The sequence below is a fragment of the Marmota flaviventris genome, chromosome 13 (assembly GCF_047511675.1).
Source record: "Marmota flaviventris isolate mMarFla1 chromosome 13, mMarFla1.hap1, whole genome shotgun sequence".
Lineage (NCBI taxonomy): Eukaryota > Metazoa > Chordata > Mammalia > Rodentia > Sciuridae > Marmota > Marmota flaviventris.
In genome coordinates this window covers 79,437,087-79,449,721 of record NC_092510.1, presented here as the reverse complement: position 1 = coordinate 79,449,721, position 12,635 = coordinate 79,437,087, and the positions used below count along the sequence as shown (strand labels likewise).

General features: G+C 46.8%; 1 protein-coding gene across 2 annotated transcripts; it reads left to right on the top strand.

Annotated features, from left to right (window-relative positions):
- Window positions 1–1,400: 1,400 nt before the first annotated feature.
- Window positions 1,401–6,066, top strand: Klf4 (KLF transcription factor 4). Of its 2 annotated transcripts, XM_027943021.3 has the most exons (5): window positions 1,401–2,031; window positions 2,137–2,257; window positions 2,896–3,886; window positions 3,986–4,150; window positions 5,042–6,066. In XM_027943021.3, the coding sequence occupies exons 1-5, from the start codon at window positions 2,027–2,029 to the stop codon at window positions 5,215–5,217; spliced, it is 1,458 nt and encodes a 485-aa protein (XP_027798822.1). In that variant the 5' UTR covers window positions 1,401–2,026; the 3' UTR covers window positions 5,218–6,066. The 2 variants fall into 2 exon arrangements, with proteins under 2 accessions (XP_027798822.1, XP_027798821.1); XM_027943020.3 differs by having other exon boundaries at window positions 2,896–4,150.
- Window positions 6,067–12,635: the final 6,569 nt, after the last annotated feature.

Here is a 12,635-nt window from a genome sequence, read left to right as displayed (position 1 = left end):
GGCAGCCGTCACTGTAGAGGGGGCTCAGAAGAGAGGGCGCGGGCGGAGCCTGGCTCTGCGCGCTGGAATCCAAAGTAAACACTTCGCAAGCCTACGTTTAGCAAGTGATACTGAACACCACACTCACGTTTAAAAAAAAAAAATAAAAAAGTACTGTTTGCAGAGATGAGGGCGAAAACATTTCCCGACTGGAAAATTACTGATCACCAACTAAGGGGCGAGTGGGGTGGGGAGACAGCGTTAGAAGATTGAAATAATGATCTCCTCTTCCTTTCCTCCTCCCGGTGGACGCGGACGGCTGTGCCGGTTCGGTGTGCACTTTGGGGGAACCAGGGTCCCACCTGGGTCACGCCACTTCCTGGCACCTGGCCACTTTCCAGCTAAGTCCCTTTTGGTGGGCTTGACCTATTCGGAGCCTTGGCTTAAAACAACGAGCTATCGTTTGACCTCTACCTCGCCATTTCACCTCTTTATGACTCAGTTTTCCTATCCATAAAGTGGAAAGGAGAGTGCGTAGCTTGTAAAGTGCTTTGAGATGTCTGGTTGAAAGGTGTCTCCGCGCCTCAGTCCCTCTTCTCTTCTCCACCCACCAAAGTGAATCTTGAGTCCTTTCACTCCTTTCCTCGCTCCTTTAAATATTAAAACTATGACTCTCTTCCCATTCTGGCTTCTCTCCGCCTGTTGCAGGAGCAGAACACTCCTCCAGTCTTCTGAGGCTCCTATTCCTCGCCACCGAACGCTGCGCACCGCCTCCTCTCTATCCCCACCCCCACTAGGCAGGCAGCCCCACGAGGACCCGTGCGAGACCAGGCCCAGCGCCTGCCCCGGCACCGCGGGGCGGGAGCCGGACTCCAGCGTGCGTCTGCGAAAGAGGGCGGGCTGGATGAGTCACGCGGATAATCGCGCTCTTCCACAGCGCGCAGAGAGCGCGGCGAGCGCGTACGCGGACAGGGGTGGGGTCGCGTCACTTTCCCCCAAGCCCCCATCAGCCTTCTGGGTAGCCAGCTTCGAACCCTGGGAAGCTGACCATGGCAGCGCGGAAGAACTAGTAGCGCAGCCACCGGACCTGCGCCCGCTTCTCCGCGCCCAGCACCGGAGCCGTCGCCGCCACCGCCGCCGGCGTCAGCAAGGCTCCAGCCCGCCAGCTGCTGGGCTGGCGTCACGACCCAGCCCGGCCCCGCCCGCGCCCCTCCCTCTCCCCCGCCCCCACGTGCGCCGAGTTTGTTTATTTAGCTGCTATGACAACGAGCGGGGGGGCTAAGGGGGGGGCGGGGAGAAGAAAGGGAGGGGGCGGGGTCTGACGGCGGACCCTGGCGCGCAGCGGGTAGGAGGCGGGGAAGGAGCTTCCCGAGAAGTTATAAGTAAGAAGCGCGCGGCGGCCGCCGGCAGTTCCCCGGCCCGAGAGAACGAGCGCGGCTGCGGGCGCGCGGGGAACAGAGGCGGTGGCGGGCGGCGGCGGCACCGGGAGCCGCCGAGTGCCCCTCCCCGCCTCTCTGGACCCCCACCCACCCACCCACCCGCCGGTGGCCCGCGCCCATGGCCGCGCGCGCTCGGCGCAACCCCCAGGACTCCGCGCCCTGCGCCGCCGCCCAGCTCGCAGCTCCGCGCCACCGCGGCCATTCTCACCTGGCGGCGCCGCCCGCCCACCGCCCCGGCCACAGCCCCTGCGCCCACGACGACAGCCGCAGCGACCGCGACAGCGGTGGGGGACGCTGCTGAGTCGAAGAGAACTCAGCCTGGGCACCGGACCTACTTACTCGCCTTGCTGATTGTCTATTTTTATAAGAGTTTACGACTTTTCTAAAACTTTTGTATACAAAGGAACTTTTTTAAAAAAAGACGTCTTGAATATATATTTAATCCAAAGAAGAAGAATCTCGGGCAATTGGGTTGTTTCTTTTTTTTTTTTTTTGGTTTTTGGCTCCGTTTCTAAGGTTTTTTTTTTTTTTTTTACCCCCCTCTTGACTTTGGGGTTCGGATACCCCAGCTGCTTCGGGCACCCGAGGACCTTCTGGGCCCCACATTAATGAGGTAGGTAAGATGCGAGGCATTGGGTGGGAAGGGGAATCAGTGGGACGCCACTGGAGCAGCGGTGGAGAGTGGCCCTTGACTCCTGCCTCTCTGTGCGCCCCGCAGGCAGCCACCTGGCGAGTCTGACATGGCTGTCAGCGACGCGCTGCTCCCGTCCTTCTCCACGTTCGCGTCCGGCCCGGCGGGAAGGGAGAAGACACTGCGTCCAGCAGGTGCCCCGAATAACGTAAGTGTCACGCAAGGCTACAGGGAGCACCTAGTGGATTTCTGTGGGTGGTACGTAGTGGAGCGGAACCCGGCGGTCACTTAGAGACCCCTGACAAGGGGAAGGAGTGGTCGCCTCGCGGACTCCACAGCCTTCCCGGGATGGCTTCCACGCCCTTGGGTCGGGTACGTGCGTGTGGTCCCGCACTGCGGTGCCGCCAGGGGCGCGCAGGCGGTAGGGTCCGCGCGGCTGGGCCACCCGGTGGGAGGTAGCCAAGTCCCAAGACATCGGCTCGGCCCAAATGAGCTTAGCGCGTAGGCGGCCCGGTGGCAACGGCGCACCGGGAGAGCCGCGAAGTCCCAATTCCGGGGGTGGCAGGAGAGTCTCGGGGATCTGGAAGGGGGAGGGCCCGGGGCTGGCGGTCTGGGGCGCTAGTTCAGGCAGTCAAGAAGACACAACATGCAGACGCATCAGCTTCCCTCGAACCCGGGTGTTGGCAGAGAGTGCAGCGTTGGCATCTGGAGTCCTCCGGAGCTTTCTGCCCTGCCCATTCCCCAAGTCTGGGAGGTGCAAGTGCGCTTGGCTCGCCAAGAAGTCACTGCGACGGGTGGTTATAGGGGACCACCATTAACGGTCTCTCTCCAACCCTGTTCCCACAGCGCTGGCGGGAGGAGCTCTCCCACATGAAGCGACTTCCCCCGGTGCTTCCCGGTCGCCCCTACGACCTGGCGGCGGCGACCGTGGCCCCAGACCTGGAGAGTGGCGGAGCCAGCGCTGCGTGCGGTGGTAGCAACCCGGCCCTTCTACCCCGAAGGGAGACGGAGGAGTTCAACGATCTCCTGGACCTAGACTTTATTCTCTCCAACTCATTGTCCCACCAGGAGTCGGTGGCCGCCACCGTGTCCTCGTCGGCGTCAGTCTCATCCTCTTCATCCCCATCGAGTAGCGGCCCTGCCAGCGCGCCCTCCACCTGCAGCTTCAGTTATCCGATCCGGGCTGGGGGTGACCCGGGTGTGACGCCAGGCGGCACCAGCGGCGGCCTCCTCTATGGCCGGGAGTCAGCGCCGCCTCCCACGGCTCCCTTCAACCTGGCGGACATCAACGATGTGAGCCCTTCGGGCGGCTTTGTGGCGGAGCTCCTGCGGCCCGAATTGGACCCAGTATACATTCCGCCGCAGCAACCGCAGCCGCCAGGTGGCGGGCTGATGGGCAAGTTTGTGCTGAAGGCATCGCTGAGCGCCCCTGGCAGCGAGTACGGCAGCCCGTCGGTCATCAGTGTTAGCAAAGGCAGCCCTGATGGCAGCCACCCGGTGGTGGTAGCGCCCTACAGCAGCGGGCCGCCTCGCATGTGCCCCAAGATCAAGCAGGAGGCGGTTTCCTCGTGCACAGTCGGTCGACCCCTAGAGGCCCACTTGGGCGCTGGACCCCCGCTCAGCAATGGGCACCGGCCTAGCGCGCATGACTTCTCCCTGGGGCGGCAGCTCCCCAGCAGGACTACCCCGACCCTGGGTCCCGAGGAACTGCTGAGCAACCGGGACTGTCACTCTGCCTTGCCACTTCCCCCAGGATTCCATCCCCATCCGGGACCGAACTATCCACCCTTCCTGTCCGACCAGATGCAGCCACAGGTCCCACCGCTCCACTACCAAGGTCAGTCCAGGGGATTCTTAGCTGGGGCTGGGGAGCCCTGCGTGTGCTGTCTCTCTGGGGCCCACGACATGATGTTGACCCCACCTTCTTCACCCCTAGAGCTCATGCCACCTGGTTCCTGCCTGCCAGAGGAACCCAAGCCAAAGAGGGGAAGAAGGTCTTGGCCCCGGAAAAGGACCGCCACTCATACTTGCGATTATGCCGGCTGCGGCAAAACCTATACAAAGAGTTCTCATCTCAAGGCACACCTGCGAACCCACACAGGTAGTGTGACAGAAGCTGAGAAAGCAGGCAGATTAGTGTCCCGGGGCTTATAGGATAGCTGTGAACGCACTCCTTTGGGTGCTTGTGGTATATATGTGTATAATCTCCTTCATCTCCTGGATCACAGGAGAGGGCAGCAAACCGGCACCTGTTTTTTTTTTTTTTCCCCCCCAGGAGCCTTTTGCTTGATGGATGATATCTGCTTGAATATGCAGTTTTGTTAGGTCTTTAAAAGGCAGGGAGATTCCCAGCGGTATGTGGGCCTCTCCTTAGTTGGGCAAAGCATTGATCTAGTAATCAGGAAATTATACTTTGCCCTGCAAAAAATTGATGGCTTTTTTCTTAAATCAAATTTTAATTTTCTGAATTATTCTCTTTTCAGGCTCACCTTCCGGTTCTAGTTTTAATAATTAGATTTTATTCAAATTCCAATAATTAACTATTAAGGTTCTTGGAGTTCCTAAAATCATTTAGATAATATTGTTCTTTCAAAAACCCAGAAATGGCAGTACAATGGGGGGAAAAAGTGGGATAGGATACTTTTGTTTCCTTTGGGCAGAGACAGCATCAATATTTCCAAGTTCATTGACACCACTGTGGTGTCTTGGATTTAAAACATGAAAACATTAGCCTGATAACGATGTGGATGTGGGCGGTTTGTGTGTTTTCACTGCTTAAGTACTGTTTCCCTAAAAAACAGAGCAAATTCTTATTTACTATTAATGATCTGAAATTTAATGTGGCCCTTTAGGGTAGTATAAAGAGATTTCTAGATTCTTTCACAAGGGGGCATCTGGGGAGTTTATTAGTATCTGGCCTCCAGTTATAATAGAGGTCTCTTCTTTATTCTGGCTATGGCTTCAGCTTTTTCCCCCCCATTTCCCTTTACAGGTGAGAAACCTTACCACTGTGACTGGGATGGCTGCGGGTGGAAATTTGCCCGCTCTGATGAACTGACCAGGCACTACCGCAAACACACCGGGCACCGCCCGTTCCAGTGCCAGAAGTGCGACCGAGCCTTTTCCAGGTCGGACCACCTGGCCTTACACATGAAGAGGCACTTTTAAATCCCAAATAGTGGATATGACCCACACTGCCAGAAGAGAATTCAGTATTTTTTTTTAACCTTTCACACCTGTCTTCCCACGGGGGGAGGAGCCCAGCTGACAAGCACTACAATCTTGGTCAAGTTCCCCAGGAGTCAGCTTGTGAAGGAACGGATGATCAGTAGAAAGGAGGAATGAAAAAGACAAATCAAAGAACTGACAGGGTCTGTGACTGGATCTTCTATCATTCCAATTCTCAATCCAACTTGAACATGCCTGGACTTACAGAATGCCAAGGGGTGACTGGAAGTTTGGATATCAGGGTATAAATTAGATCCGAGAGTTGGGGGTGGGGGGAGGGAAGACCAGAATTCCCTTGAATTGTGTTTCCATGCAATATTAAGCATAAAGATCACCTTGTATTCTCTTTGCCTTCTAAAAGCCATTATTATGATGTTAGAAGAAGAGGAAGAAATTCAGGTACAGAAAAATGTGTTTTTTAATAGCCTACGCGATGGTGCTTGGTGAGTCTTGGTTCTAAAGGTACCAAATGAGGAAGCCAAAGTTCTCAAACTGCTGCATACTTTGACAAGGAAAATCTATTTTTGTCTTCCGATCTACATGTATGACCTAAGTCAGGTAAATACGCCTGGTTTACTTCTTTTACATTTTTTATGCAGACAGTCTGTTATGCACTGTGGTTTCAGATGTGCAATAATTTGTACAATGGTTTATTCCCAAGTATGCCTTAAGCAGAACAAATGTGTTTTTTTCTATATAGTTCCTTGCCTTAATAAATATGTAATATAAATTTAAGCAAACTTCTATTTTGTATATTTGTAAACTACAAAGTAAAAAAAATGAACATTTTGTGGAGTTTGTATTTTGCATACTCAAGGTGAGAATTAAGTTTTAAATAAACCTAATATTTTATCTGAACAATGATTTCATTGTTTTTGTTCTGGAGAATCATGTTAACAGGTTTCAGTTTATACACTGGGGTAGAGGGCATCTCAGAAGCATGTTAAAAAGCCAACTTGTTCTGAACAGAGGTTGTAAAAGACTTGTTTTTTTAAGCTACTTAGTTTTACAATCAGTACTACCAGAGCTGAGTACTGAAAATTATCAAATTTAGAAAACATCTGGTCTGGGTTGCTCTACAAATGTACATAAAACTACACAAGAGCAGTTTTCTTATTTGAATGTGATTTCCCAGGTAGAAACAGCTCAATTATTCTGTTCAGTTTTAATATGAATGTTTATCAATAAACATACACATTTCAGTTTCACATTTAAAAAAATCTTCATGGTTTGTCTTTAATTAAAAGTAAGTGAAAATATACAAGTTTTTTCTCTGGAGGCCCGCTCTTGTGCTCCCCACGAATTTTGAGTAACAAAGGAATCTTCCCCAGGCAGACAACCATAAGAACAGTTCCACAGTGCCCTCCTGAGGATTAAAGGATCTATTCATTCTGTTTGTGACAGGGTGTGTGTGTGTGTGTGATCCCCAAAGAGGTCTGGAACGGCTTCTAGCAGTTTATTTTAAAACTTCCTCAACTCCTCTGAAGACAGAAACTGACTAGAAAATTAAAAATTAACTCATTCATGGCGCTGGGAATGTGGCTCAGTAGTAGACTCTGCCTGAGTAAGATTCTTGTGTTTGATTCCCCAGCACCTTCAAAATTATTTGAATTAACAAAACTAATTATAAATTTTAAACTTTTAAAAGGTGTTTTTGCAAGTTCATAGCATTTTATTTGTTTTTTTTCTACTTAGTTATGCATGACAATAGAATGCACTATGACACATCATACATAAATGGAGTATAACTTCCCATTCTGGGTGTACATGTTGTAGAGTTACACCAGTTATCTAGTCATATCTGCACATGGGGTCATAATGTCCAATTCATTCTACTATCCTTCATACCCCTCTCCCCTCCATTCCCCAATGCCTAATCCAAAGTAACTATTCTTCCCTAGCCCTCCCCCCAATATTTCTGTAGTTTTTTAAGTTTCAAAACTGCACTATTATAATCTCAAGTGTCTTGAAGTGGGTGCCCAAGAGAGTCAAGTAAATTCATTTGTGGCTGTCACAAAATGGAAAAGCATTTGTGACACTTGTTGACACCATAATGGTGAAATGAGTGACTAACAAGATCATCAGGGGGGCAGAGCTGACTGTCATTTTCCTTAGAGTGCTTATTAACTGTCCATTATATCTAGTGTCCAGAGGTGTGTTGGCTCCATTGTTCACTTATAAATGGAATGAAAAGAAATTCATGAGAGGCTCGTGGTGGATCAACACAAGGTATTGTCTTTGGCTTTTAGGAGTCCAGCCCAACTGGAAAGCATGGCATGTGTCTTTGCTTAAAAGAAAACAGGTGCATCAATAGGATGGAATTTTATGTAGCCAAGAACATATTCAAAGCATACTTAATGACATAGAAAATGCTCATGGTATGTTAAGTGGAAAAAAAGCAGGTTAGAAGACTATTAAAATTTCAAATGTGTGCCTTTCTTTGTGTGTGTGTGTGGGGGGGGATAGAAAAAAAATTGAAAATTAACAATTAATTGGTAATTAAGAGAAAAACCTGGAAGGAAATGCCAAAATATTAAATTTTCCTTTTCTGCAATTTCTAAATATTCTAAATCAAGTGCAATATGTAAGGAGAATTTTTTAAAAATTAAAAATATTTAGACTTTTTTTCAAAAGAGTAAAGTTATAGACACATTTTCCTTGGTATTAAATTGTGTTTGTTGCTCTTAAAATAATCCACTTATACAGAAATTTCTGGCAAAGTGTTGATGTATGAATATGTTTATTGAGTGATTGTTGCCATCTTTTCCGCTAAGTGCCTGTTACCCCATAGAAGAAACATCATGATAAACTGTCAAAACATTTTAAATTGATTCAAAATTTTCTGATGTCATAGGGAAACATTGCTACACATTAACTTTTTGTAACCTGAGAAAGAGAGCTTCAATATCAAAAATGAATGAGGAAGATTTCCCCAAAATGTAACAGAACAAAATGCTATTTAACACACACAAATACTTCAACTATTTGGTCTTACACGTATCAGTTCTGCACTCCTAGGTGTTCTGTCATTACGGTGTTACAGAGCCATTTATACTGTATAATAAAAGAGCACCTAATAATTGAGATGCCTGCTTATTATAATTTTTTCCTTATGACATTTAATTTTATATGGCTGTGTGCATACAACCACAAAGGATTAACAATAGTGGTTTCTAGCAAAATATTCTTTTGACAAGCATACATACCTGACTCTTCCAACCGTGTTTCGATTTGTAAAACTAAAACTGGACTTTCACCATCACGAGTATGGTGGGGGAATAATTCTTTTCAAAAATTATTCCTAATTTTAGAAATGGAGATTAACAATTTTTACATACAATTTCTCAATTTCTTTTACTTTTTTTTTGTACCGGGGATTGAACCCAGGGGAGTTGAACCACTGAGCCACATGGCCAGCCCTTAAAATTTTTATTTTGAGAGCCGGGGTTGGAGTTAAGTGGTAGAGTGCTTGCCTAACAAGCATGCATGAGGCGCACTGGGTTCAATCCTCAGCACCAAATAAATATAAAATAAAGATATTGTGTCCACCTAAAGCTCAAAACTAATTTTTTTTTCTTTTAAATTTTTGAGACAGTGTCTCACTAAGTTGTTTAGGGGCTTGCTAAATTGCTAAGGCTGGCTTTGAACTCAGGATCCTCTTGCCTCAGCCTCCGGAGCCACTGAGATTATAGGCATGTGCCACCTCACCCAGCCTACATACAATTTTTTTATATATGAGGAAGCCTAAGTGAGGCCATCTTTATATTATAGAAACAACTCCACAGAGAAAATATTAAAATAAGCAATAAGCAGGGTACAATGATCCATACCTGTAATCCCAGAGTCTCAGGAGGCTGAGACCCGAGGATTGCAAGTTCAAAGCCAGCTTCAGCAATTTAGTGAGACCTGTTTCAGTAAAAAATAAAAAGCGCTGGGAATGTGACTCAGTGGTTAGGTGCCCCTGGGTTAAATCCCCAGTAGCCAACTGAAATAAGATTAAAAAAAAACATGCAGTGATGGTACCTGATAAATTTTGTTATATGGGAGTATATGAATTTTGTAGTCTGCATCAGCCAACCTGTTGTATGTGCTTCTGACACTGCATTGAGCACAACTCACACGCATAGATAGATTTGTACACCAGATCCTCCCCACACACACACCTCCCTCTCTCTCCTTCTGTCTTATACAGACATAGGCACCCCCCAGTTCTACATAAACCCATTTATGATTTTATCATTTTTGTCATTATATTAATTATTTCTTTTATCTTATGTATTTGCTTTAGTTCTTTGTATTTTCTGAGCACCTTCCACAGGTTATTGTATATTGACATGGTTTTATAGTACAGAACTGAAGGTATGTCTGCCTCCTAAAAGTTGTTTATGAAACTATATTGTTCACACAGAGCCATTCAATATTTCACATAAAACCACTACAGCCTGTCCACAGAGCAGAACAGTGTTTAACCCTAGAAAACAATTGTCAAAATCAGAATGCTGTATGAAAGTAAAAGTAGTTTTTGTTGTTTTTACTTTTTTTTTTTTTTACATTAAGTGAAACTAAAAAGTTGGAAACAACCTTTGGGCACAAGGTATTGGTATTCAAATACCAAAATAAATCTTAGTGAATTTCTCACCATCTCTTGAAAAATGAATGAACTCTTAAATCCTTTTGAAGTGCTTAGTGCTTCAAGGCCTTTGTCAGTGTCAAAACAGCAGGGAGGAAGAGAGAGAGAGAGAGAGAGAGAGAGAGAGAGAGAGAGAGAGAGAGAGAGAGAGAGAGAGAGACCAACTGCTAAACTATTGGCAAAAACACGGAAAATCTTTCAGGCTGGTATCAAGACTGTTACAGCCAGGTGACTTGTTTGGGGAGGGAGGGGCGCTGGCCCGTCAGTCAAATTGCTTCTCTGAAACCACGTACATTCTGCAACCATCCTTTTAATCGTTTTTTTTTTCTTTTCAGGATGCCCTTGATATAGTATCACTTTTCTGATTGCTTTAGTCTCCTCAACACCTAGATGAGTCAGCATTTTACAACAGGTCCACCCAAATGTCCTTCGCTTGTTCTTAGAGGAAAAGGAGGAAATAAACAGAAACTCAATTTAATTACAAGAAAATATAAATTCACGCTGACCTGGTCCCTTTGAGAGCTCCTCCAAGTTCACCTAACAGCATTTTTTACTGATGAAACATAATAATTAAGAGGATACCACAGAGTGTTAGGACATTTGCTACATTTGTTGTGCTTTTATGTTTCTTTCCTGTCAGTGTTACATGTTATCTGAGCAAAGCAGGAAACAAGAGAAATGGGTTTTTTTGTTTTGTTTTGTTTTGTTTAACGGAGCCTAGGTGGATGGAAGGGAAAGGGAGAATACAGCCCTGAGTTTGGCAATTATTTAGTTAAATCAACTACAGCAAACAGTCAAACCTGTCCAGTCTAAGGCCAGGAGATGGAGTGGATTATCTCATGTAGAATATTTTAATCTGTACTGATGCTATGTTACTACATAGTGGCCAAATCCCCATGACACACAACCAATGTAGTCAGCTGCTACACCTGAATACCCACATAAAAGCCTTTAAAGTAGATAATAACTACAGAGAAATTGAAGGCAGCCTAGACACACACTTGCTGACAGCCTGAGAAATAAATAAATTGGTGCAAACTACAAAATCAGAGTGTTCTAGATTCAACCAGAAAGGGTTCTGAGAACAAGGGGCAGGCAAGTTTTGTGTCTAGACAATCCAGGTCCCTTTTTGTTGGTATATAATAGTCCCTTACTTCTGCACAGCACCGTGAGCTTTTTTTCTGAAGTATTTGCAACTTGGGTTATGTAATTGATCCTCACACCAAGAGACAGAGGAAAGAATTTTTTTCCCCGCCCCTCTGCCCACTATACAGATTGAAAATCGGAAGTTCCTTTCACAGGTTAGCATTCTGTTCTCATTCCTGCTGACACACTCAAAGTACTCCTCCTGTAATACTTTAGTCTTCATCTGCTGGGCAGGTAGGACTACAGGTAAAACAGATACACACCCACTTCAGAAGAATTTGCTAACATCCAGGTTCTTCCAGTAAACCCGTTTAGAATCACTAGCCCGAGACTTTCTGTCTCCATATCAGTGTGCTACTTCCTTTGTCAAGGAAGCCTGGGGGAAGCCCAAGGTTCCTGCGCCTTGTTTCTCAACCCAGTTAGGAACTGGCTCACTGTGCCATGCACATAATCTTCCAGTTCTGAGCTGGAAAAAAAGGGTCTCATTTCTGACCCCACCTCTGGCCCAGCACACAGAGCTGTCCTGGTCATACAGATCCAGTCACCCCTTCCAGCCCCCATTCTTTAACTTGCCAATCCCCAGGGCCTATGGATATACACATTTAACGTGGTCATTCCTGCAATGATCACCCCCGCCTACTTGTCTAGTATCCTCTCCAGTCACACCTTAGATAAACTGGCCATGCTAAACTCTCAGGCCCAAGTGCACCTTGCCTTTCCTTGAAGACATCTGCTGCTTCTCGAAAGACCTGTATTTGCCTAATCAGGGCTCCTGTATCCCTTGAAGTCTATCTCTTTACAAGACAACTCTGGGGGCCCAGCATGGTGGAGAATGCCTGTAATCCCAGCAACTCAGAGGCTGAGGCAGAAGGATTGCCAGTTGGAGGGCCAAGCTCAGCAACTTAGCAAGGCCCTAAGCAATTTAGCAAGACTCTGTCTCAAAAAATAAAAAGGGCTGGGGGTGTGGTTCGGTGGTTAAGCCCTCCCAGGTTCAATCTGGTACACTCTGTGCTACTTGCTTTAGATCTGTCAACACATATCCTTATATATTACAAGGCTTGATGGGTCTGGCTCTCCCAACAGACATGAACTTTTGAAATGCCCTGGAGTGTTCCTTTTTTTTTTTTACCCATAGGTTCTGGACTCAATTGAATACAATTAATCATTAATTGAATATTTAGCCAAAGAAAAACCTGGCCTCTCCTTTTAGAGGATTCTTCCTGGCCAGGTGATTCTCTGCATTGATTCTGAAAAGAGTTTCATTTGTTTGAGGGGTTTCCTCTTTGTTGGGGAAAGCAAATCTGTGTCCGGCGACTGGTGGGGCTGGTTAGGAGGAGTGGCAGTGACCATACAGTACTTACAAGGAATGGTTGCAGATCACTGGGCAGGTTCTCCAGGAAGCCAAAACTGGGGGAAAGGAGATATTTTATTCTTTTCCTTGGAATGACTGTCATTCCCTTCAAGGGAAAAGTATGTGTACTAAGAACACAGAACAAACAAGACTTTAAAAAATCGTGCCTGATGCAGGGCTCAGTGGTGTAGGCCTATAATCCAAGTGATTTGGGAGCTTGAGGCAGGAGAG

Bases quoted from the DNA above. Each gene is read 5' to 3' on its own strand.
- Klf4 (XM_027943020.3), top strand. The intron at 2,258-2,895 runs GTAAGTGTCACG...CTGTTCCCACAG, and splicing joins CAGCAGGTGCCCCGAATAAC to CGCTGGCGGGAGGAGCTCTC. The intron at 4,151-5,041 runs GTAGTGTGACAG...TTCCCTTTACAG, and splicing joins ACACCTGCGAACCCACACAG to GTGAGAAACCTTACCACTGT.